Below are 27752 nucleotides of genomic sequence, written 5' to 3'. Positions count from 1 at the left end.
GAAAATAAAAGGCTATCATAAAAAGTAGGTTTTTTTGTAGTTTTTATTCTCCCTTTTTATTATCATGGCTATTGCAATACGAAGATATTCAAAACGGTAGACTCTTCGTTATATATTTATATGCTTACACGTGTTTATGTCCCTTTCAGAGTTATCGGATTGAAGCAGACAGTGGCTGGCTTGAATTGGTAAGTAATATAATTTATTGTAATAAATATAAAAAAAATAAAATAAAAGGGGAAATATTTCAACTTAAAAACTTCACCAGCTTAACATGTCTAATATACAATGTGGACATTGTTTATTTCCAGAAATATGTCGTTTTTAGCGGAGTGATATTCTCGCAATATTTCCGCAGCAGAACTCGTTCAAAATTACCATTCCTAGCCGAAACTAGTGAAGTTTAGATGATTTTCACATAGCATAAATTATCTCCCATGGCTACTATTTCGATGGTCATTTCGGACATAAATTCGGGCTGCAGTGTAGACAAGAACACTGATAAAGATCTTTTATTTTGTTTTGTTCTTTGTAAAGGATTATGACAAGTGTCTTTATACCTTTACTACTTTTTATGTTTGCTGATTTTGTAAACTACCTCTATAATATATATAGAATATTGACCAAAAAATGGCTACCAATTTTTCAAAGGGAGGTAAATATTGCAGAAATTGTGATTATCTATTGGCATTAGGAATAAGGTCAGTAATTCGGTCGAAAATGTGCTTCCGAGGTGTATTCGAAAGAAGTCCATAAAAATAGACCCATTTTCCCTTTTTTCCCAAAAATTCTGTAAAACGAGTGTTTTTAATCACCGTTTTCACAAATAGAAGAATTCGCTGAATGAGAGGTTTTTTTGTTCATACACCCCGGGAAATTTTAGATCGAAACTTGAAGTAGGTGTTTATTGCGCGGACGGAGAAAATTGCCCTTTTTTTAGGTAGAGACCCAACTGATGGCATTTCATAGGAACTACATACCCCCATTTTTTTTTCATTTTTTGTTAATTTGTGATGAATTTCATAAAAATTTGGTGTAGGAAAAAGTGATGTTCTCAAAGTACGTAAAGAATAAAATTGTCGTTTTTTTTTTTAAAAACAAAAAAGGGTTAAATTATTTTCCTTTTAACTTTTGTTTAAGCGTTTATCCGTATACGTTGAAAAAATAGAAATTTTGAATTAACTGATAAAATTTCCCCAAAGTATTATCATCGAAAATGAGTACCCTTTTCGGCTCCCATAGAGACTAATAGTACCATAAAAAGGGGGGTCGCATTACCGATCATAACCGATGACTCGAGCGCCTAAAACGTACCTTCAAAACGTGGTTCAATTCCGACATCGCAAAGCGTAGGCTACCGGAATTTTTTTTTTTCTTTGTATTTGGGGGGAATTTGAATCTTTTTATTTATTGAAATTTGATTGAATGTAAACTTTCATTTATTTATTAACAAAGGGTATAAAATCATTTAAAACAAATAAGTTAAATCTTCTATGAATACCAAAAAATTTTACGAAAAAATTTCGGTCCCCAAGTTTTAAAAAACAAACCAAACGTCTCGTGCGCAATAATTTTTCTAAAATCATTTTTATGAAATTTGTTGATAAAAAAACCCTTTTCAGACAATTAAGGGTCATTACTCTAAAAAATTTCCCTTAGTTTTGATGGTTGTCGCGCGGTAATTCCCGAACTCAGTTTTTAAAACAATTTAAATTTCATTTCTCGCTAGGTTTTTAAAGCTTTTTTTACTACGCTGATTTGCGGCTCCGGCATTTAGAAGTATAAAAACCCCGGGGCTGCAACGATGCGTTTTGTGACTTTTACCAGTTACTTTCCACTGGGGCACTACGGTATTTCTGTTTTTTCAGAAATACAAAATTTACGGTGGTAATCAAAAATATTTACATTTTCCCTACGGCAGAATATTTTAAATTTTTTTTAACATGGAAACATACAAATCACTGTGGTAATTCCTACAAAAACGCTTCATCTTTTTTAAAGCCGCAACGGTAATACTATGCCCATCCCCTTCTCCTTTTTGCTCTAGAGTGTGTAAATTTACCCACTGGGGAAGTATTGTCTTTTAAAATTTTAAAACTCAAATTTGGGAAAAGATGTATTTAATTTTTCCCAAAGTACCAGGGTTTTTTTGCTTTGGCTCTATGATTATGCATTTAATGCATTTACTCGGAAGCTTTAAAAATGGTACAGTTTTAGTATTTACTTTGGGCCTTTGTATATCTTATATTTAATTTTGCCCGGGCCCGATGTAGGAGTACATTCGTCCTTGTATCTCTAAATCCTCTCACGAGGGGGTGCAGGTTGAGCTGTGTACCGATAGGTTTTTATTTGAGAAAGAGGTTTGTTTACGGCTTTGGCGTCTATCGGGTTTTTCCCCGGGAAACGAGGGTTTAGTTGAACTGGTCCCCTGATATAACGGGAAATAATGTTAAAATGCCAAAAATTAAAAACAAAAGACTCAAAATGACTGTTTCCAAAAACTCTGAATGTGTTTGGTGAAATGAATCTTAAAAATTTTATTATATTTTAAAACAATTGGTCCCTTAAGTGTGCTTTAAAAAAAAAGTATAAAACGGAAGCACTCGTAACTGGAACGCTCAAATTTGATATATGCTATTAAAAAATTTAAATTATTTTAAAAACTTTTAAAAGTCAGAAAGGCTACAAACTAAGAAAGACATTTTAGCTACCTTATAAGTTTTAAACGAAGTGTCTTTCGACATTTTGAGTTTTGTTTTGGCACTTGCATCGTATACCCCAAAAAAACTTAAATTTGAAAAAATTAAAAAATTAACTTAAAAAAAGTATTTGAGGGTTTTCGGGTCCGCCCACTGACTAATGGTAGGTGACAAAAGAAAAATGCAACAAAATTTTTAAAACTAAAATTTTATTGATAAAAAATAAATTAAAAAATGAATTAAAACACTACAGTCGGACATCTCCTTGAAGGTATAGTAAAAAGAATCATTATAAAATTCTACAAACGAAAAACGTTTTGGACAAAATTTTAGAGACAGTCTCTTTTTGTCGACCCGGAGAAAGGGTAGAAGACTAAAGTAAAATTAAAAAGCAACAGAAATTTGAAAAAAAAAAAATTTTTTTTAAACAAAAAGAAGTTGTAAAAGTTACAGATGATCATTCATTATTAAAATCATCGCAAAGGAAAAATAGAGCATATGAAAATTTTACCAAAAAAGTTCCTAAAAGTCATGAAAAAATTCCCTGTTTTTTTTGTTGTTTGTACTGTATTCCGTTTTAAACTGAGTAGAATGAAAATTTTGTCAAAAACTTACGAAATAACCGTTTCTATATAAAATGTTTTTTTGATGCCTTTAAAAGGCAAGGGGGGGGCGGGGGGTTAAATTGCATTGTTAATGACGCATAAAAAAAAAAAATTTCCCAAAAATTTCCGTGATAACATGCATCGGTAAAAATGTTTAAAAATTTTGTTTTTGTCTATTTTTAAATATCCCCGGTTGTTTGATTTTTTTTTCATAATATTTACATGTATAAAAAATTCACAAAACCCAAAACTTTTTGCCCCCCTGTTTTTTTGATTCAAAACTTTAACCAAAAAACCCTTTTCCCTTGGGGGAAAAGCTCTATTAAAAAAGTATTTTGCATGTGAAAATTAATTTAAAAAGATGAATCAATCAAATTTCTCATTCGTACAAAAAAAAAAAAACGTCTTAAACCCATGCCCAAAAGTAAAAATGTGAAACCCCATGTAATGTTTCATAATTTTAGACACTGTCTGTTCTTTCTCCGTTTGTGTTAATTTCCGCTAGTGACAGTCTTTCTTTTCGTCGATTTCCAAGATAATTTTGTTGCATTTACAGGTTTTTATTTTAATATGTCCTTTCCGGGTTTTTTGTACCCGTTATGTGCAAAATTTGAAGGGGGGGATTCTTTTAAAAGTAGAAATAATGAGCAAAAATAAAACGTTCAAATATATCTTTTTTAGTGTTTTGCAAGGGTTTAAAACAAAAAATCGTTTTTTCGGGATTTTCAATTTTTCTCTTGTTCCCCTAGTTTTAGGCGTTTTCGGATGGAGGTCTGTATGGACTTGTCCTTTAGTTGCCATCCCCTTCTGGAGCATTACAAAAGAAAGCATTCCCTTAAGTTTATTAAAGTCCGGGGTTTAACCCTGAAAATAGATGACAAATATTTTTTTGAAAAAGCATTTTGATTTTCAACTACAATTATTGCAAACTTTTGGAAACGGGCTTTTGTACTTAGGGGCTGGTTTTTCTCAAAACTTTTATCCTGTAAAAAAATGTACTAAAAGTTAACCTGTTAAAGCTCAAATATTTAATGCAAACAGCTTTTCCTTTTCTGAATGTTAAAAAATTTCAAAATTTTCCCCAAGCATAATTTGAGTACATTTTTGGTTTTGAGCGATTTGTCGACTCAGATCCAATTTATATACTGGGGTAAAAGAAAGTACGTTGCGTAACATAGCAAAGACTCAAAATACCATGAAATTTTAAAACTATCATTGTCAATATAATTTTTAAGAAGAGTATTGTTTACCCGTGTAAATTTTCTCACTGCTTACAAACCTGATGACTTGGGGTTCGGGGACCACCGGCGGTCTTTGTTTCTTCGTACTGCAAAAAGGGCAAGATTTGTTCCCCTGACTTAATAATTTCATGTGAGTCTGCAAAATTTTGGTCAATGGTACAACTACCTCGTTTTTTTGGGTTTTCCCAATTCTGCTTTTAAACCCTTTCCCTCTCTAGCTACCCGTTTCCTTTTTTTGACGTGTCAAAGGCCGCCTTTTTTCTAGTCTAACCCAACGGAATTTTGTTTACTGTTTAATTTTTTCCCGCCCAAAAATCCCTTTTTCGGACTTATTTCTGTTGTTTCAAATTTTTATGGCAAGAATTTTTTGCCCCTTTTAAAAAACCCAAAAAAGATGGGTTGAGTGGGAAGGCGCCTTCCCAAAGGGGGGTGTCTAGAACCTAACGGTTTCAACCGATTTTTAAGACCTTCCCGTTGTTCTCTTTTTCCCCCCCTTTTAAAATTTAACTTTAAACTTCCAAAAATAGCAGAAACTGCTTGCTAAAACAAATTTTAAGCTCTCTTTTTACATTCTATTAACTAAATTTTTTTCTATTTATCTTTTTATACTGCATCACCCCCTTTCAAAATATACTGCAGCTGCCGCTGTCAAAAAATTTAAAAGTAGAATGGAAGGAGAATTAAAATAATCAGGGTCTATTTCAAGCTGAAAAGTTGATAGTGTTAAAACAAGAAAGGTTTACAGATAAAAGCTTTAAAAAAAAGGTTTCCTTTTGCTTGTGTGCAAGTTTGGTTAACCCTGCCTAAAAATGGGTTTAGGGTTTGGGGCTTTCACAAGCTTACTGGAAGGAAATTTCCCAAAAACACTAGGTGCCCGGAAAAAAGAGTACTTATGTAATTTCTGGGGGAGGATCTAGGGATAGGGGTGGGGATGATATGTCTTGTTAGACGGGGTTGGGGGGGAAGGGGCTGACATGGGAGGAAGTGGTCAGCAACCAAACCCCCTCTCAAATAAATTTCCCAGTGACTTTGCGGGAAAAACGAAATTTTATGTATCCCATGTTTTTTACTCGTCCTGTTATAAGACTATAGTAACATTGTGGAAACTTGAATTTTAAGGCAGGGGCCAATGTTTTTTTAAAAAATAAAAGAAATTAAGTACATTCCCCCTGTTTAAAAGTTACCTGCGAAAGGATTTAGTGAATCAAAACTTATCCTGTGAATTTTTTTTTCCCCCCATTCCCAGTGTTTTTGCGGGCTGCAAAACAAAAAAGGGGTGCCGCGGCGTATAATAATTTTACACAAAAAAAGCTGTACTGCCACATGATGCAAAGGCCGTTTTTAAAAAATTTTGACTTTTAATAAATAACTTAACTGTTTTTTTTATCGGATATAAATTAAAAGTAGAAAATTGCGGACAAATAAAAAATATAATTGTGCCCCAAATGTGTTATCCCAATAAACCCCACATGGAATAACTCCATGTGTAGCAACGTTTTAAATTAAAAATACCCCATATAAAATTTATATTTTTTGTTAAATTTCCCTTTTATTTTCAATTGGAAAAAATACAATTTTTACCCCAAAAACGCATTATGCGCTATGGAATCAGCCCCCCATTTTTTGGGTACGTATTGTCGTCTGCGTAGCCCGCTGCAAACTTTTCGGTAAATTTGGAACCCCAAAAAAAAAAAAGTCTGCTTTTGGGGTCTCGGGGTGCGTCGATGTACGTAGTGGTAGTCAAAGGTTTAATGGCAAAAATGTTGAAACGTGAAATAAAACAAGATACTAATGAAAAAATGTTTTAAAAGTTTGCAACCTTGATTCTCATTGAAATATGTTCAAAAACAAAACCCCCATTTTTTTAAGAAAAATTTTGTAGAAAAAAACGTAAATTAATATTGTGGGAAGTTTCTTCTTTGATTATCTTTCTTAAATTTTTTTTTAACTGTTTATTTTCAAATATGTTATGAAAGTCTTAAAAACGGGTTTTACTTAAATCTGCAAAAAAAACCTCAAAGCTTTTTGTAAAATGGCATTTTTTAAGGAAACTATACAATTTCGTTTAAATTTTCAATAACTACCCGTAATTTATACAAAAGGGAATCTATTTCGTCGCATCGGCCGTGTTTTCCTCGACGGGTGATGAATATTTTATTATGCTTTCACAAAAAGACGGAGATCACGGAAGTTTTAAACACGTTGCCAAAATTGATGCTAGCTCTAACGACAGGGTGAGATATTCCTCCAGACATACAATTTTGCTTTACTGTTCAAATTGAAAGTTTAATTGTTTCTACATTGAACACCGCCAGTTTAAATGTATCTTTTAGATAGTGCACCCCCTTGGCTATTTGGTTATTTCCCTCATTTTACACGGGGGTTTAAAAGTTGCCTGCGGACAAAAAAGTGCCAACTGAAAGAAGGGATCGGCCTCGCGGGCAGATTGGAGGATGTTTACAAAAAAAAAGGCGGTGAGTAAAAATTTAAGTTTTTGGTTTTTGTCTTTTTGCGTAAAAAATTTTTGAAATCGGGGAAAACAGCGGGGGTGTTGTGTTTGCCGACAAATCCTGCCAGTTTTGAACAAATGTTATTGTTTTTTTGCGCTGTTTTTCTCGGATACTTTCGTGAAAAATTTTCAAAACTGAATATTTGGTTTATTTTACCTCCGTTGAAAAGGGAAAGATGTATTTCTGTTTTATATATAAAGACACGTATTGTCGATTGAGATAAAATAATGCCTGGAAAAGGATTTTCCTTCGTTTGCCCATTTTAGTCCGTGCCCCAGGGTTCCCCATGGGGCCGCAAATCGTGGGGCGCGCATTTGAATACTTTTAGGGAGTAAGTTTTAATTTGACCTTTTAAACATTTTTTGAAATCAAAAAATATCTAACATTTTGTTTTTAGTTATTTTGTGTAAGAAATTTTTTAAATCAACTTTGTAAATTTTAAAACTTTTTTTTGAAACTTGCAGTTTTTTTTCGCTGTTTTTGGGAATGGGGGGCCGGGGGAATAAAGCATTTTGTATCGATTTGGGATTCATTTTCTCCCGTTTTAAAAAGAATATTCATTACTTAAAAACCCTTTGTAACATTATTTTAGTTATAGATCAAAACAAGGTATGAAAACCAGACGGAGCAAAAAAAATGTCTAAATTTGTCATTTTTCAACCAAAATTTTTTTAAAGTTTTTGTTTCAGCTCGCGTTTATTTTTCTTTAAATTTGGACTACTTTTTTTTTTTTGCGGCAGCTGAAATTTTTCACCCCCCCCCAAGCCCCCCCCCCCCCCCCAGCCCCCAAAATAAATAAAAGGTGAGTTCGCAGTTTTGCGTCCCGAAAAAAAGGTACGCAATAAGACAAAAAAAAACAAAAACACACACACACACACACACACACACACACACACACACACACACAAACATGAAATTTCTCTCGCTCATCTCGCGCCATGTTTTTCTGTAACAGTATATCAGCACAAATTTCACTGTTAAGTCAAGATATTTACATACGAACGGAGAATATTTAAAACGATACTGTTCCCAAGTTTTGTGCACATGTAGAAAAGAACCAATGAAAAAATTGTCCAAAATGGGGCTTAACTTGTTCTAATTATTTCTGAAATTCTACAAAAATATTAACGTATTTTACTCACTCTTTGTCGTTCAACTATGATTTAGGTCTGTGCACTGACTGTACACATAGTTTTCGTCTGATCATAAGGAGAAATGATTTTCTTTTCCTTTAAATATACACTGAATGCATGTACATCCATCTGAAAATATAATATAAACAAGATATTTAACTATCGATAACATCATTGCTTCTTTCCCACACAAAACTTGGGAACGGTATCGTTTTAAGGGAAGTTTCATGTTTTTTGTGTCCTTTTTACGTTCCTTTTCTTCGGAAAGCCAAAACAGTGATTTTTCGCCATTTTTTATTCAGGGGTTGGGGGGAGGGGGCGAAATTCAGCTCATCGCTTATCAAAATAGTACGCCCAAACTGTAAAGAAAAAAAACAACAAAACTTGATGCTGAAACAAAAACATCAAAATTGGTTGAAAAATGACAAAAGTTATGACAGTTTTTGTGCTCAAAATGCTGGTTTTCATACCTAGCTTTGAACTAAGCATCAATAATTGTTACAAATAAGAATGTTTGGTAATTGAATATTGTTTTTTAGGAGAAAATAATCCAAATTCGAAAAAAAATGCGTGATTTTCCAACGGGGGGAGCCCTGGCCCCTCCCCCAAAAGAGAAAGAAAATATTGCAAACTTTTTAAAAATACTATTAATTTAAAAAGTTGGGATTGAGAGATTTGTCTTCTACTACAAAAACTGGGGTCAACTTGTTATTGAATTTTTGTACTTCAATACATGTTAAAAGGGTCAAAATTAACGTACCCGACAAAATGTTTCAAGATGATGGCCTCTCACGATGTCGGGGCACCATCAAGATGCCTGCGCACTAACGAATATCGGCAGAACGGGGGGAAATTGCCCTTTTTTTCCCTTTACTTTTTTTTCTCAATCATCAGATTCATGTCTTTTATATATTTTACGAAAAACATCTTCCTTTTTTAACAGGTGAAATACTCGGAATATTTTACTGCTTTTTTTAATTTTTTTTTACTGTACCAACGAAAAAAGCGCAAAAAACAATATTAAATATTTGTTCCAAACTGGGCATGGGTTTGTCGGCAAGACACAACTCATCCCCCTGCATTCCCCCATTTCTAAAAGTTTTTTTACTGTAAAAGACAATAAAAAACTTCAATTTTTTTCACCTTTCTCGTTATTTTTGTAAACATCCTGCGCAATGCCTGCGCCGTCGGAGGCGCGATGCCTTTATTTCAGTGTGGCACATTTTGTGCCGCAGGCAACGTTTCATACCCGTGCTTCACCGAAACAAATTTAAATGTTGTTAGATATTTCACAATATTTTAATGGAAGTTAAACATTTAACATAATTATGTGTCTTAACAAATCCTTTTTCTACGTTAAACCAAAACATATATAATCATTTCGGTGACTTTAAAAAAAGGGTGGAGATCGTAAAATAGATTAAACTATATGACTGTATCTGTCGACTTTGTTGAAATTATGATGTTATGTTATGGTTATTTATTTCTGCAACGAGACAGCTAAGTAGCTATCGCGATAACATTCCATTTTATTCAGGAAATGGGTGCATTTTCTGTAAACATTACAGCTATAAGTAATATTTCCTAGATACTATAGTATTTCTTTATTTCCTGAAAATGTTTAGGACAAACTTTCGCGTTAATGCTCGAGATAGCTATCTCGATAATAGCAGGCTTGCACAATCTTCCCGGAATCTATCGCAATTAATTGCATTTCCTAAATTTTATATAATCAACTGTTATACATCAGTAAACCACTGAAAAAAAAACATGACGTGCTATATGGCTTCGTATATAATGCTGCTATCATTTATATTATTTTTACGTTGAAAATACAACTAGAAACGAATTCCTTAAAAGTTCATCATTAAATCGATTCATTAATATTTTTTAAAGATTATTTAATTTAAGAATTCGGCGTTATATTTATTTGACCAGGGTGCGGGCATGTTTGTGACATCAGGGAGGTTGGAGGTGAAGAAAATTCTAGCATACGACGATGGCACACATACAGTGTAAGTTAACTTTTATGATTGGTTTGAAGATAGGGCAAACGTTTCTAGAAGCCAAGTAACAAATCACTCCCAAGGTGTTTCATGCGTCATTTTCCTGTAAAATTATTTAAGTAACTGCGTCATGGAAAATGATTATTTCTCCTCAAGCTGAATAACAGCGCGCCAAAAATAGACAGAAACCCCACACATTAGACTTGTTTTCAGACTTATGACAGGACTAGTCCTGTCAACTGAAGCTTTATTAGATAATAAACCAATTGCTAATTTTTCAGCTGTCATAATTGCAGAATTCATTGACTAAGAGGCAGCTTTCTTTTGAATTCAGCAGTATTTTAATTTCCAGGTTTCGGTTCAGTATTGTATATTTTTTTCTGAAAATAATGATTCTAGTGTGCATTTATCAAAGAACTTCCCAAATTAAGTAGAAAATATTGATTTTAGGTCCCAAAAAGAGCGGGTATATTGTTTTGCTCATGTCGATTGGTCTCTCAATTGGTTTTTTACTATTTGGTTTCCGATCAATATCTACTGACTGCTTTTGCCTGAAGTGATCAGTCTCTAGGATAATTGCCATTTGTCGGTGTATGGTAATGTTGCTTAATGGGTCAGTAGATCTGAGGTCAAGGTCACAGCGACCCTGAGTCTCGAAACAGTCTCAGATTAATAACTATAGAACATTGGGCCTACATAATCCAAACTTCTTAGGATGATTGCGTCTGGTCACTAGATTATGCACTGGCGATGTATAGAAGGAGTCATGTATTATTAACTGAGATGTAATATACGAAGCCTGTTTAGATTGAAAATATAAGAATAATATTAACCCTTACCATGCTAAATTTCTATAATGGACTGGTTCATCTTCCAATTTGGGCAGTACCATTTATCATTTGAAGAGGTGTTTACTAAATATTTACTGACTGAATAGCGAACAGTGCAGACCATGATCCGACTGCACGGATGTGCAGGCTGATCTTGGTCTGCACTGGTCGCAAAGGCAGAATCACTGGCCGCCAGCAGGCTAAGGGTTACCGAAGAATTGTCTCTTTACAGATATTTCCTTGGCATTCGGCAAGACGACCCGAGGGAAAAGCATCTTTACAGGTAAATCTATTGTACTATATATAGATGACCTCTTATGGGCGGACTTATTTTCTATCATCGTAGGATATTAGGACTGTGATAATTATACAATGCCAGTCTATAGTTTGGTGTTATACTGACCGAGAATGTAGTTTGAGGTCAGTAGTACATTCAGGCTGTCCAGCAGAACTACCTATTGACTGTGCATGTATAAGTTCAAGATATGATACGTTGTTTTTGTATTTTGCATTTTCATTGATCAAACGCACGATGTACTAACACGTCATGAAAATAAACGTGGGCCGTGTCAATAACGATTTTTCTTGTCATAATCGATTTTTGCGAACCCGCACATGATGCGCTTTCGAAAACTCGAAATGACAGCGTTTCATTTGTTTATACAACGTATACTATAGTACGGTGCCCCTAAAGTGACATGTTACACACATTTTTTCCAATTAGGTAATGTGAGACTTTTTTTATTTCGTTTAAACGAAATAAAAAAAAGTCTCACATTACCTAATTGGAAAAAATGTGTGTAACATGTCACTTTAGGGGCACCGTACTATAGTACGGTGCCCCTAAAGTGACATGTTACACACATTTTTTCCAATTAGGTAATGTGAGACTTTTTTTTATTTCGTTTAAACGAAATAAAAAAAAGTCTCACATTACCTAATTGGAAAAAATGTGTGTAACATGTCACTTTAGGGGCACCGTACTATATGTACTGAAACTTCATTTTTTCCATACTGACATTCAGATTTTATATCGGGGGCGTGACGTTTTTAATGTGTCAACGCGTTAAAATTTTCAATTTTACTTTCTTTGTTCATAGCTCTCTGCCTGAAATATATTTTATTTCGTTTGTTATTAATCTAAGCAAAATATCATTAGCATTTCATCGAGAAATGTGCACATGTTCCTTAGCTCCTAAAGTCGTACTGTACTCGTACAATATTTCTGCTGCAGATCTCGTGCATATTTCTCTCTAAATAAAGCTCATAACCTATAAATATTCATTTGATCGGCACTATAATTTCAGAATAACATGCAAATTACACATTTTTTATCATATATCTGCTGGTTAATCGTTTTCCGTTATAAACGTTTGTATTTTCATCACCTTCCTGCACTATGCGTTCCAGAAATATGTCCACCACAAATGTATCTTTGAATTTTTAAATTATATATAACTTTATACAATGTATCGCTGATTGGCTAATTATTTATCTTTAATGGTTTTTAAGTATAAAGTATGTACAGCCACCGAGGAACTCTACCACGTACGATTTTTTAAGAAGTACAAAGAAAGTATTGTACCATTCTATTCGTGCATATCGTTTATATAAGTACCTTGGTTTTCAGTGCAACGACTTTACAAGAAGCCGATGATTTCCGACAGCCAACATGTTTATCCTGTGATTTTTCCGAAGATTGTCTCTTTGTGGATGCAACGTTTAGTCCGAAAGTCGAGTATTTTGTATTGAGCTGTAACGGCCCTGGAGTACCCTACCATAATCTTATGACAACGCCATTCAATTTAGGTAATTCATTAAGTTCTTTTATAATTCGCAAGACATTCAGAAACGAATGAAAGAAATAAATGATTTGAGTTATGAGAGCTTTCAAACTGACATTAGTGAAGCTTTACACCAGTTATTTAATGAAAGTTTCATACGAGATTTCTAAATGTATCATTTTGTAGATAGCGGTACTCGGGCTAATACATTTTGTAGTCCGGATCACTGGCCCCAGACCAGAGAAATGCTGTCATTCAGACCATAATGTTCTTATCACAGACACTCTACGTATTTTACGTTTTCGTTTACGTTTATAAACAATGAATAACTTTGTAATATAGGCGATTTTAAGTCAGTTTTAAAGGGTTGTGTCACATCGTTTAAGACTGATTCGACGAAGTTCTTTTAAACAAAACATCCAAACATTCTATCAGTTAGTATCTGTAACGTACAATAGGAAAGAAAGAGGGTATGTGATTTTCATAAATGGAATACTTTCAGTAACATTATTGGATGATAACGCACTGCTGAGAGAAAACCTTGAAGGGAAAGGATTACCTAAGATAGATTTTGTAGAAATAACGACAGAAGCCGGCCATGGTGAGTATACAAACAGAATAAGATAGATTTATAAATACAGTATGATTAATGATTAATTTTGGCGACAGTATGGCGCAAATGCTTGCTGTGATAGTATAATTCAGTGGTCTCCATTGATTTAAACATACCTTATTTCGTCATCTTTTTTTTTTTTTTGATATATATAATGTACATACAGAATATTTTAAAAGAAATACAAAAATGCATCTAACGTTAATAAACCAGTTCGTCTTGTATCTGCTGGGAGTATTATTGATTATAAAAATGACAAAATAAATTTGGGATAAACATTTTCAAAGGTAAGCGAGATGAGACAGAACAATGTCGGAACATAAACAAATACTGAGCTAAATTTAGTAATTAGGCGATAGAGAGACGTTCGATGCCAAATCCATAAAAATCTAACATTTTAGGAGAGTGTTATTAAATGAGCCGCGCCATGAGAAAACCAGCATAATGGGTTTGCGACCAGCATGGATCCAGACCAGCCTGCGCATCCGCGCAGTCTGGTCAGGATCCATGCTGTTCGCCTTTAAAGCCTATTGGAATTGGAGAAACTGTTAGCGAACAGCATGGATCCTGACCAGACTGCGCGGATGCGCAGGCTGGTCTGGATCCATGCTGGTCGCAAAGCCACTATGTTGATTTTCTCATGGCACGGCTCAAATGTTTTCATATTGATGTAATCTGCCGAAGTAGGAATTGAAATTTCCTCTCAAGATTTCCTTATTCCACATTCAATGAATTGACCGAATTAGGCTTTTCCGACTGGATTTAAGATTTAGTCATTTCCGAAGATATGCTAATTGAATTTTCTCGTTTAATGATGCAAAGTCTCGAAATAGCCAAAAGTGTAGGTTCGGCTAGTATACCACCGAGCATTAACGCAAAAAGGAAACAACATTAATTTAGAAAGTGTCTCTTTGGGTTAATATACTGCAAATAGCTGGTTCTCAGCTTGCCAATGCAGCGACTCTCACAGAAAGCTAGGGTAAAGAATGCCGCCCTGGTATTCGAAAGGTTCGGCCTTTTTCGTTGTTTTTCAAACAAAAATCTGATCGTAATACCGACCCGCCGAGACGGGCTGGAATTCATGGCCATGAAAATGTTTCTTTCTTTTCAGTTCTGTGGGCAAAGTTGCTGCTTCCACCGATCCTGAAGAAGGACGAGATTATTACATTTAACATGATCATGAAAGTGTAAGTAACCCTTGCTTTAAACAAAGATCTTTCTTTATTATTTCTTTTCATATTATAGCATGAGTATAATGTCTTTATTACATATGACAGGAGAATTATACCAGTACTGCGCAGAAATGGCAACACGTTTGGAGTTAAATGAGAAAATGGTAATCGTTTTTTTTTGTCTTTTTGTTGGAATTTTTGTGATGTCAGGGTAACCATCGTGGGGTTTCTGTATAGAAAGCGTCAGTATTTGACGAATGTTATATTCAACATACTGTATAGCACAAAAATAACATTTATGCTTATATTCGTATTAATGTTTAAAAAATGAAATAAGAATAAGGTTCCGCAGATGCCAAGTGTTTGGTTTTCTTGTCTCAAGAGAACTTTGACTTGAAGGGATTTGCCTAAATCCTGTATGGTTACACAATAGTACTAGAAGTAACAAATGACTCTGCATTAAAAAGAAATTTTCAGTATTCTTGAAACAATATTTTGCAAAGTTTTCTTCTAGAAACTACGTGAAAAAAGTATGGGAGTGATTAGAATTGGAAAAATAAAAGCGATATTTATCGTACTGACCTATATGCATACAGGTACGGATCGCCGGGCACGCAGATGGTGACGCACGAGTATTCCGTGGACTGGGAACACTACCTATGTAGTGCGCACGGGTTTATTATAGCCTACGTAGATACACGTGGTTCCGGAGGGCGTGGCGATGACTGGACACATTCGCTCTATAAAAATCTCGGCACAGTAGAGGTGGAGGACATCATTGCAGCCGCAAAGTATGCCACATTTTCTACATCAGATAGTTCAAACGATTTAGTATATATATATATATATATATATATATATATATATATATATATATATATATATATATATATATATATATATATATATATATACAGAAAAACCTGTGCTACCGACCACCTCCGAATAATGGCCACTACTATAAAACCTACTTACCTAGGTCACTATTTCCTTTTACCATTTGAATATGAACAGAGAGGATATTTGTCATATATGACTCCTATTTTATTCCCAAGTTCAGAAAGGTTTGACAGTAATCTATTTTTTATTTTCTTTGCCTTTCATCAAATATTATCATCACTTTGAAGATTATGTTCAGTTTAAATCCCCTTGGCCATTGAAATGAACGAAAGAACACACTGAACTCCTAATTAGAAAATAGACGGCACAAAACAAATGACGTTACGTCATCTAGCCATAGTCAATTCTTATCTGTATATTTGTCTCTCGGAGCAGGAGGGTGATGCACCGTATAATGTTTTAGCAATTCAACTCACTTATTCTTTTATTTCAACCCTGGTACATTTACATATACAGCAAGGGCATAAAACAAAACACATTCTCTTTAATAAACTGACAGTGGTTCCGGAACAAGATAGATATAAATTTCATATTTAGAAAGAAATTATATGTTCCACAATGCCGGATAACTATAACAAGAAAATACATTATAGCATTTCTGTTATTTTTCAGGCATTTCTTGTCACTACAATATGTACATAACCAGGCAACTGTACTTGGTATTGTAAGTATAATATATTTTGCTCTTGTACAAAATAAACTAATTAAAATGTGTTAGTAGTAAACGGTCCTGTAGTTGAAGAAATGTTGTTGTCAGAACAACATTGGTATCAAGAACACATTTCCTGCCAAATAAAATCGCAGTCGAGTTGTGTTGAGTAAGAACTCCCATTGAGTACTGGACCTAAGGTTGTAAAGTTGAGTTTGAAGACCAGTCTTAGAAATCCAGCGTCTGATCGGTTGTTTTATAGTGCAATTTCAAACTGACCAATGGGAAACTTGCATTTTGAGACTGGTTTCCAAACTCAGTTTTAAAACACTTGCCCACATTTAGGAACCCAGACTCAAGAGTAAAACACTACAATATAAGTGTAGTTTGAATATTTTTGCATGCCTAATTTTACATAAACAACAGTTACAACATTATAACTCGTTTCAAACAAGAGGGTTGACCGAAAAGTTCTCAGAACTTTAAAAAACGGATCGTCCCTGATGACAACCATAATATGTCATAATTCACGTGTTTCTTACAGTCACATGGGGGTTTCCTGTCGGCATCGGTGATTGGTAGCAGGGATAATGTGTTTAGCTGTGGTGTAGCAGTTGCTCCCGTTACCGACTGGAGATATTATGGTACGTTTTTAATTTGATCATCCGGGGTTTTTACGATGTAATTTACGGGAATACCCGACGTGTCACGATTTGGCATTCTATCTCATCTGTTCACTCTGCCAAACTTCCCTAATGGATAGTTACGTTGAAGAAGAAAAATCAAGTGCGAAAATGGGAATGAAAGTGCTGTAACGAGAAGAATCAATGTGGGCAATGTAAATTCAAATTCAAAGTCTTGTTAAAACAGAGATATGTTTCGTCTTGGGACAGTGCGGTTGATTGACAGTCTGTCGAATTAGTAGTTGTATAGACACTTTATAGAGAAGTCTGTTCCAAAGTACGAAAGGATGGGGGAAATGAAAAATTATTGGATTATTGGATACTGTTCAGATTTGCCGTTAAAATGTAGTGAATGATGAGTAAGTCTTGAGTGGTCGTAGTTGGAGAACGGCTGTCAGATTAAGAATTTTATAAAACATGATCAGCCCTGGGAACATAAAAACTTAATTTGTTAGGTTCAATCGTGTTTTAGTTATATACATTGTAACTTTGGTCTGTTTATTTGTAAGTAGTCATGGTAAAAAGGATCACTTTAAGATGTATATTTGTTTTAGAAAATCCCCTTACGATTTTACATTTTACTCTTTTAGCTTTAAAATATACATCAAAATTATAAAATACAGTTCATGAAATAGAAAAGAGAACATTATATCAACATTCTCGAATCTGTCTTAATTTTTCCAAAAACAAAAAAAACAAAACAAAAAAAAATCAATAGGGAGGTAAAAGTAGGCATGGCGGCGCCCAGATAGGTGTTTAACAGTATAATATATATTTTGCGAGACTTGCAAACGAAGGGATAGTTAACGGGTATCAACTGAATGCCATGTAACTAAGATTTCTAGCCAAAATAAAACTTGACAGCAGATGTGAATCACCCGAACTGTATCGACAGAAAAAAAAATGAATTACACAAATAAATGGTTATGTAGTCTGTCTGCAGACACGTTAGTTTATTGATGGGAAAATTTAAACTCCTTTCTCGAAATTAAGGTCTAATGCAGAGATTTATGTTTCAAAATGAAACCAAGAAATCAAAATTAAAGCGATTTGTTATTCGTGCACTCGTGCACTTCCACCAAAATCAAGTGTTTTAGACGGTGATGGTGTAGCCGAGACATTGATTGTGGTGCAAATACGTTTTCCTCTTAATTTTATTTATTGTTAGCTAGCTTCTTAACAAAGCGAACCAGTAAATATCACTTGCAGTAGATATAGATCACGTTATACATAATTATAGAAAATAGATCTTTTCTTAAATCTGATAAGCGGCTCATTTCCAGCTGAACTTAGAATTGTTTTATTTTGCGCTTTTGCAGCGTAGTCGATATCATTTAAACTAAAATTCAGACAAATGTAGATTGTGTCTCGGGCGTTGAGAAAGTCTGTCTTGTTATTTCATGAAACGCAAGCCTACATTAATTAAATTCATTATTTGAGCCTCGCCATGAGAAAACCAACACAGTGGCTTTGCGCAATCTGGTCAGGATCCATGCTGTTCGCTTTCAAAGCCTATTGCAATTAGGGAAACCGTTACCGAACAGAATGGATCCTGCGCGGATGCGCAGGCTGGTCTGGATCCATGCTGGTCGAATTTGTCGATTAGCACATTTCGGTATTGTACAAATATGGAGGTTATTGTCAAACACAATCATGTTTAGGTCCATGTATGAATGGAGACTAAGTGTAACACTGACTAAGTGTAACACTGACTAAGTATAACACTAGTTTCAGTTTTGCAGTATCAGCATTACCTGTGCATAAAGATTAACTGCAAATAAAAGACATTTTTTTAAGTTCTACCAAGAAGGTTCTTTACATGCAGGCTTAACTGTATTTACAATGTCTTAAAGTACACGAATAAATTACTGTACAAGGGTGAAAATGACTGTATGTCTTTATTACAGATTCATTCTATACAGAAAAGTTTATGGGTTTTCCAACAGCAGCTGATAACATTCAAGGATACAATGTAAGTTTTCTGGTTTTAGTGCATAATGCACCATGAGCTGCATATACCCTGTATATTTTTCTCTTAATGTAGTTCTGCACGTTCCAGTCAAACATTTTCAACAATATAGAATTTTAAAAAAAAAAACTGATTTATTTTTGTAAATTTCAGAATATTTTTTTTAAAAATTGGCAAATGAAAAAGATAGCGCCGTGTGTTTGAATTGTTGCTAAAAATATTCTTTAAACAAATATGTAACCCACACAAGTTTTCCTATGGGCGTCTATGGAAAATCACAATTTTGATAACATTTTCGTTGAAAAATTTTTTTTCTACAATGTATATTTTTATGAAACTTCTCACAGTCATAAGTAAATATATGGTCTATAATATGGTAAAATAAAACGTGTAAGTCTGTTTGCTTGTGTTTTTTTTTTAGATAATTGCCCTTAATTAAAGAGATCCGCAAACTACATACTGCTTTTAAGATATTTTTTTTAAAGATTTTTTAACGTTTTAATATAATATTTTATCTTTATGAAGACAGTAACGTTGCCGTTTAAATAAATTCACTCACAGGTTGCCATTAATTCATTAAACGATTTTCATTTCCGTATACCGAGTCCAGGCTTTATTCTACGTTTTTCGGATATATGACATTGAATCATAACTCCTGGTGTATCAAGCGTGCAGAACTACCTTAAAACCAAAACTGGTAGAGCACACAATTGTGAAAGAACAGCTTTTCATGAATAGGATTAGGATTGGCTGTGCTTACTTTATGATGAAACCCGTATCAAACTTTAAAACAGAAACAAATCTAGGACAGTTCCATTTTAATTGTTATTACAAAACCTATTGGAGCGTCCACGTAGAACATATATTGCCAGTAAATCATACATGTTGCGCATCCAGAGCTCGACCAGAGGAAGTAAAATGGATATTTGTCATTGGTATTTAAGAAAACGAAGAGTAAAATGGTATTAAGTAATTATAAAAACGTATGTGAAATATTGATTTTAGTTATTATTCTAATAGCATCTTTGACCATTTAATTATTTGGCTGTGTATTTTCAAGCGTACTTTTAAACATTGAATAACTTATGTCAATAACTTTATGAATTAACCAAATTTTAGAAAATGTAAGGTCTAGCCATTTTCAGAAGAAAAATGAAAATTTAATGTTTGTTTAAATCTCTTTCAGAAAGCGAATGTGTCACAAAATGCCTCCAACTTCAAGAAATCTAAATTTATGTTAATACATGGCACAGGAGATGGTATGTAGTTGAAGAATTCACCTAAGATGGTTAACAATCGTCAATTTAATTTTTTCCATACGCGATTCTGTTTTTATGGAAATCCATGTGAGCATTGAGCTATATTTACGTCCGAAGGCTACCGAATTACATAACGAGAAAACGGAATCGCACGGAAATTACCGAGTGTCATTGCGCGTACTCTACCTTATTAGTCCCCAACTGGTTGAAAACCAGTTTCGGGGACTATAGGAATGCACTTTTCCGTCATTCCGTCCGTCCGTCTGTCCGTCCGTCCATCCGTCTGTCCGTCCGTCCGTCCGTCCGCAATTTCGTGTCCGGTCCATAACTCTGTCATCCATGAAGGGATTTTAATATTACTTGGCACAAATGTTCCCCATGATGAGACGACGTGTCATGCGCAAAACCCGGACCCCTAGCTCAAAGGTCAAGGTCACAATTGGAGGTCAAAGGTCAACAGGGCTTTTTTCCTGTCCGGTCCACAACTCTCCCATCCTTGAAGGGATTTTAGTATTACTTGGCACAAATGTTCCCCATGATGAGATGATGTGTCATGCGCAAATCCCGGACCCCTAGCTCAAAGGTCAAGGTCACAATTGGAGGTCAAATGTCAACAGGGCTTTTTTCCTGTCCGGTCCATAACTCTCCCATCTATGAAGAGATTTTAATATTACTTGGCACAAATGTTCCCCATGAGGAGACGACGTGTCATGCGCAAAACCTGGACCCCTAGCTTAAAGGTCAAGGTCATAATTGGAGGTCAAAGGTCAACAAGGCTTTTTTCCTGTCCGGTCCATAACTCTCCCATCTATGAAGGGATTTTAATATTACTTGGCACAAATGTACCTCATAATAAGACGATGTGTCATGCACAACTTTCAGACCCCTAGCTCAAAGGTCAAGGTCACACTTAGCAGTCAAATGTTAACATAGCATGAACAGGGTCTGTTTCATGTCCGGTCCATAACTCTGACATTCATTAAGGAATTCTAATATCACTTAGCACAAGTGTTCCCCATGATGAGACGACGTGTCATGCGCAAATCCCAGACCCCTAGCTCAAAGGTCAAGGTCACAATTGGGGGACAAAGGTCAACAGAATTTTTTTCCTGTCCCGTCCATAACTCTGCCATCCATGAAGGGATTTTAATATTACTTGGCACAAGTGTTCCCCATGATGAGACAACATGTCATGCGCAAAGCCCAGACCCTAAGCTCAAAGGTCAAGGTCACAATTGGAGGTCAAAGGTCAATAAGGTTTTTACCCTGTCCGATCCAGAACTCTGTCATCCATCAAGGGATTACAATATTACTTGGCATAAATGTTTCCCATGATGAGACGACATGTCATGCGCAAGAACCAGGTCCCTTGGTCTAAGGTCAAGGTCATATTTAGAGGTCAAAGGTCAAATTCAAGAATGACTTTGTACGGAACATTTCTTCTTCATGCATGGAGGGATTTTGATGTTACTTGGACCAAATGTTCACCACCATGAGGCACCCTTGTTTTTAGAATTACGTCCCTTTGTTTTTACTATAAATAGACTTTATTGTAACTTTTTTATTACTGGCGGTAGAGAAAATTCGAGACCACTTTTCTGTGGTACAGCATGCATGTTACATCCAATTTTTAGGTGTATTTTGACCTATCTCTACCTGGTAAAGAGTTTCTTGTGGACTTATATTATATAGATTTTTTTTATAAAGATTAATTTCCCTTTGTTGTTACTATAAATAACTTACATGATAACATTTCTATAATCAGCCAAACAAATTCAATATGAAAACAACTGTAGGTTTTTATATATATAAATTTTAATCCAAGTGTTTTGTTATAACATATTGTATATATAGTACAATATTGTTTATACATCATTGACAGATATCAGTTCATTATGTTATACTGCAGTAGAGAAAATTAGGTGCCTTCCAGTAGGGGACTTTGTATTGCATGGTAATACTTCATTCGCTTGTTATTAATACTTTCGTAGTTAAAGAGATATTCATCGAGAAAAGCAGACTAAATAAAACCTTTAACCATTATAGAAATTGTTGACAGACATTTTAGGTAAGAATGCATCATTTCTTTAAATTAATCAATCCTTCTGGCTTGTGAAGGGAACTAGGGGGAATAGCCGGTCACGACTAAATTTGACTGGCTTGTGACTTTAAGATATCTTTATTCATAGTAATGATCTATAACATGTTAAAACTTCTATTTTATTGAAATTTTGCTCCGTCATTAGTAGTAAAATTGCATTGGCAGTGACACTGATGACTCTAATCAAGTCATGAATTCTTTATTTGAGCCGTGCCATGAGAAAATCAACATAGTGGGTTTGCGACCAGCATGGATCCAGACCAGCCTGCGCATCCGCGCAGTCTGGTCAGGATCCATGCTGTTCGCTAATGGTTTCTCTAATTGCAGTAGGCTTTAAAAGCGAACAGCATGGATCCTGACCAGACTGCGCGGATGCGCAGGCTGGTCTGGATCCATGCTGGTCGCACACCCACTATGTTGGTTTTCTCATGGCACGGCTCATTTCTAAAACAGGTAAAGATTCACAAACAATCTAGCCAAAAAGTTGAATTGGAAACTTGGTTAGATCTACGAGAAAGTTTTCCACGCGGAAAGACCATCACTGTCATATTTTATAGCGAATCAGGAATGTGGGAAACGAATTACTTAATATTTTAAAATTTTCATTTTCTGGATTTTATTGACAATGTTCTGTTACAAGTGATATTTGTTTGCGTGACGAGTAAGTCCGAGGCTTCACAGGGCGGACAGGCTGCCGAAATATAATTCAGGCGAATATGCAATCAGACACTAATTTGACGCTTCTATCTGTGATAAAGTCTGTATTTAAGAAAACATGTTATATTTCTGACCCAGGTCTTAATGTTTATGGAATTATTTGATACAATAAATCACCATACTACATGAACAAAATATGACATTAGATACTGCTGACATAAAATTAATTTTCATTCATTTCAGACAATGTACACTTCCAGCATTCAGCACAACTGATCCGAGCTTTGACAGAAAATGATGTTTATTTCAAAACACAGGTAGGTTGAATACCTTGTCAAACTGTTGCTGGGTGTGGGTGAATTTCCTAAAATTGTTAACTCTAACCGTACAATTCTTTGTGAGAATGTAGGGATAATGCACGTATTTTGTCATATCCTGATATCGTGTTAGCCTGAAAAAAATGCATGTCCTATATTAAAGAGTATAAGAATCTTTCACTGCTTGTAGGAGCCTATTTAAACGAAGCAGGGGAATTTTACGTCGCTGAACAAAATGGTTCCATGGCGGCTCAGATGCCAACAACAGCATGAAGAGTTTCTGTTTAGTTTTATTACTGTAGTGTAACTTTATGCCTTCTTGTATAATTATCAAACTTCTACACGAATCAACTTCATGAACATGGTTCTTTATGATGTCATTAACAACAATGGGCTCATCACTCCAGTCCGGTTTGCAAGAAATTAATTTTCGCAAACATAGCACGTAACTTGAATGGTTTGGATAATATCAATGACGTTATTTGACGTTCACGGTGTCAGAGTATAACATTTACTTTCGGTAACAGTATGTCCTAGGCAACGGTTTTTCCGTACGAATAGCTCAATTTCTGAAATAAATGACAGGGAAAATCCAACAGCATATGATATTTTTAATGGTTATAATGTTATTTTATCAAATTTCGCCGGATTATAAGCGAGCATTTTTCCAGTTGTTGAAAAAAGTCATACATGTATGTATGGTAAAATTGCAAGAACGATAAAGACGCATTTCAAACATGGACTTATGAGTATTATATGAAATAAAATAATGCATTTAATTCTATGTTGAACACTTTCATAAAGAGATGAGTTTTTGTTTCTTATATTCAGCTTCATACTTATTTTTAGAAACGTTGAAAAAAAAAGTAATGATTTGAATTAGAAAATAAAGATTTTGCAGTACCACATATTGTCTGATGACCGCGTTCGTCGCTGTTCTGTTCCGTTAAATGAGTAAATTCTGTTTCAGCTTGAAATCTTCTGTTGCATGGATCTGTTCGTGAAGAAAAATCCCATGATATGCCTATACATGTGTCTTTAAATATCTTACAGCTAAAATTTTGACGTTTCTATTGGTTTAACGATATGTAGTTTTATATTTCAATCTTTACAGATATATACAGACCAACAGCATTGGTTAAACGGAGGTAATACACGAAATCATTTGTACAACAGCATGGAGGATTTCGTCTTCCGGTGCTTTGGGAAAACCCCACCACGTGAAGTACCGGAAGTAGTTATTGTAGTGGAAGAAGAGTAACTCATTTAATGAGAACTAAATCTCGCGAGACAATCAAAAGACGGGAGTCTAAACGAAAACCAATGTGCCAAATGGTTATGATTGTCGTGTGACAAAAGTGCTCTGATCTAAACATGCTGTATTTGACTTTCTGGAAACTTCTACCAAATATTCTATCATGTTTATGGGCCAAAAGGTATTGAGAGATAGTCATAGATAGACTGAAGAGGATGTTGGCACAATGGATATATAAAACTACAAGCAGATAGGACTGTTTTAAATTAGACAACAGAGCAAAATCCTGCGAAATTCGTGCTGTATTCGTACGATATTATCCCGGGGAATGGACGAATTCGGAGAAAAATCTATACGAGTATGCTGTTTTAAGATAATAATGTCAAAACATTGAAGAATGTCATATCAACAAGATCTCTTTTGACATTAAAGTTTACTTTAAAAGAGATGATTGACTGTTATAATGCAACAGCAAAGTTCTGTGTATCTATGTTTCTTGGTATTACAAAGAGTGGTGCTCAAACGGCTATTATTTCATTTATATAAATTCAAATCAGAATTTTCATGGATATCTGAAGTTTCATGTGTATTCTCAATAACGTGTTGAGTTTACATTATTGTACAACATTCAGAGTCGTGTAGCTTTGCCCTGTCAATCTTGTTTTACTTATATACAAATGTAGTGAGGAATTGTTCTAAATGTCGCTTGCTTTTCGTTCATAGTCGAAAATGGATCATTTTCACTAGCTTTTGTGAGGGCTCGATAATTATACATATACCATAGCAGCATTATGTTTCTTTAACATTATCTCGAAGAAATATTAGAACAACTCTGTTATGGGACTGTTCCGTAATAGGGCGTTTCTTACTTTTTTTCTTTTTTCATACTTGATGAATTTAAATTATTGATTTTATATCATTCTAATCAACATAAACCGTGTTAACAGGATCTTTTCAAATTTTTAATCTAAATACTTTTCAATTCAACATAACAAACATATTCATTGCTAATATCGGCCATTTTGGACCCCAACGGTTTAGTCCTTCTAAAGTTGGAAACTCAAAAACTATAAAAATAAAACTTTCATGGTATTTTGATTAGCATAAAGCCCAAACTTTAGAAGATACTGTTCATATTTTCATGCCCGAAATTTACGAAGAGGGAATAATACATCGGGATATTGCTTACGTTTTAAATAGCTATTAAATAAAGAATATTACATAAATGTCTGTTCATGTTGAATTTATCAAAGGAGTTGAATAAAATAATAAAATGCGAGGCGCTTGCGAGCATTCTATCATTTTGATTCAAAAAGTTTAAAACATCAAATGTAGAAAGATACAAGTACATATGCTTTCTGTCGCATGTAAGTTTTTCCTCCAGAAAAACATCGAAAGTGTAATACCAAAATCATGCAATTGCTATTTTTGTTTCCTATTGATGAACTCGAACTTTTAAGTTGATAGCTTTGTGTCGAAAAACTCGTGCAAGTTCTGCAACGGAAATATTGTGCGTAGTATTAATTCATGAAAGAACGAGTGCATTCTTGCTTCAAATCTAATATTGTTTTTATTACATTCTCATCTAGACTTTTTAACTATTATATATATTAAATGGGTTTGTTCTTTAAACTGAGTTAAGTGGAAAATATTGCCATTAATGAACTTTTTCACGCGACAACACGTGTACATGAAACTGACGTCAAAAATAACGTCAGGCACCCGATATAAATTTTGAATGCCAATAAAGAAATGTATTGACGTAACTTAACGGAGTTTAAAAATAAATATGTAATCATGTAATTTATCTACAGACAATGTTCAGTAAGATGGCTGTGCGTTTTTGTTAATTGTTTATGGGTTTTTTGCTATATGTAACAAATTGTGTGATTCATGAATAAATGTTTACAATAACGTTTGTTTAATGTCCATTATGGTTGATAGGTCGAAAAACTGGTGTTTCTGTAGAACTGTAATGCAAGGTGGAGACTGAACGAATTTATATCATTATTGACAGTGTGATATTTTTTGTGCACTTGAGAGAATGGCAAACGAACAATCTATAAACCAGGCTTTTCATCCATTTTTAAATTACAGTCAAATATGTCTGTAAAGACAACTTATATGAGATGAGAGAAGTGTTTTTGATGACAGGTGGTCTCTCAACATAGGTATTGTAGTATCAATGGTTAAGTTTAACTGAAAATCGTGATATTTATGTATAGGTTTTGGTTGGCTGTACATTTCTTGTAAAAATTTTTTAGCATTTGCAAAAATGCACCTTTAGTTAAAATTGTTCCGTTTTTATTGTGAAATCACCTTATAAGAATTTGTGCAGTTTCTAAGAATTTTGATTTGGGTCTAATGAAGATAAGCAAATTGTATTGTTGTGTGTACAAAGAAAGTTTTTGTGTTAAATGATATATTTTTTGGGGGGACGTGTTGTCATCTAGTAGAATTGTTCATTTTACACATTTTGTGTTTTAGAAGAGAGTGTATAGGGCCATTACTGTTTAATTTATAACTAAAAATGGATTATATACCAAACTTAAACAATCAGTAGTCAAGTCTAAATTCAGATGCAAATTTCATATGCATGTGAAACCCGTGAAAATAGTCCTAAAATTGTATGTGAAATTGTTTTGTAACTTTGTGAAATGTAAGTGTTTTACAGTAGAAGTGTTTTAGATATGTGACATTATATTTAATCATGTTGAGGCAAGTATACTAAAAATCCTTGCTGAACACTTTTGTTGAAATATAGCCCTGTTCAAGATGGTTTAATGGACCTATTTGTTGAAATATAGTTGGGCTCAAGATGGGTCTTGTAGACCTTTTTCATAGAAAAAAAAATGTTATTAATTCAGTATTCATTTGTATATATGACAAAAACACATACATGTTATATGTTAAAGTTGTTTTATTATGTTACCCGTCATTTATATACATTCCTTCACATTTTTGTATCAATGTTTATAACTTTCGCCTATGTTTTTTGGTATTGACCTGTTACTCACAGTTATTGTTCAAGTGATAATTATGAATCAACCAAAAAAATGTATTTAATTTCACATTTTACAGTTGTTTTTATTCTAACCGTCCCTTACATCACAGAAAAAGGACATATATTCACCTGTTTGTTACAGACAAAATTTATGTCATATGTAAACTTTCCAGCTTTTAAGGTGGAGAAAGACGTAATGTGCATCTAGGGCAATATTGCAGGCCTGGAAAGGTACCAGGGTTACACTGGCCAAAACTTGATTATAACAAGTGGCAGTTAGGTAGAACCACCAGCTGTACAACAGAATGGCAGTTAGGTAGAACCACCAGCTGTACAACAGAATGGCAGTTAGGTAGAACCACCAG

The 27752-nt window shown here is 34.3% G+C and overlaps 1 protein-coding gene across 1 annotated transcript in view; it reads left to right on the top strand.

Moving 5' to 3' along the window:
• The window catches only part of LOC123546831 (inactive dipeptidyl peptidase 10-like), a 133205-nt gene extending 105751 nt beyond the window's left edge, over nucleotides 1–27454 (top strand). Inside the window, exons 12-26 of the mRNA XM_053550485.1 lie at nucleotides 150–192; nucleotides 1040–1059; nucleotides 6648–6779; nucleotides 10127–10203; nucleotides 11257–11307; nucleotides 12655–12833; nucleotides 13311–13409; nucleotides 14533–14608; nucleotides 15190–15384; nucleotides 16106–16157; nucleotides 16687–16786; nucleotides 18733–18797; nucleotides 19981–20053; nucleotides 23055–23128; nucleotides 24243–27454. Of these exons, the coding sequence (XP_053406460.1) occupies nucleotides 150–192; nucleotides 1040–1059; nucleotides 6648–6779; nucleotides 10127–10203; nucleotides 11257–11307; nucleotides 12655–12833; nucleotides 13311–13409; nucleotides 14533–14608; nucleotides 15190–15384; nucleotides 16106–16157; nucleotides 16687–16786; nucleotides 18733–18797; nucleotides 19981–20053; nucleotides 23055–23128; nucleotides 24243–24389 (1383 nt within the window). The 3' untranslated portion in view covers nucleotides 24390–27454. The remainder of the gene's footprint in view (nucleotides 1–149; nucleotides 193–1039; nucleotides 1060–6647; nucleotides 6780–10126; nucleotides 10204–11256; nucleotides 11308–12654; nucleotides 12834–13310; nucleotides 13410–14532; nucleotides 14609–15189; nucleotides 15385–16105; nucleotides 16158–16686; nucleotides 16787–18732; nucleotides 18798–19980; nucleotides 20054–23054; nucleotides 23129–24242) is intronic.
• Nucleotides 27455–27752: the final 298 nt, after the last annotated feature.

Source organism: Mercenaria mercenaria, chromosome 9 (genome assembly GCF_021730395.1).
Source record: "Mercenaria mercenaria strain notata chromosome 9, MADL_Memer_1, whole genome shotgun sequence".
NCBI classification, from domain to species: domain Eukaryota; kingdom Metazoa; phylum Mollusca; class Bivalvia; order Venerida; family Veneridae; genus Mercenaria; species Mercenaria mercenaria.
This window is presented reverse-complemented; position numbering and strand designations above follow the sequence as displayed.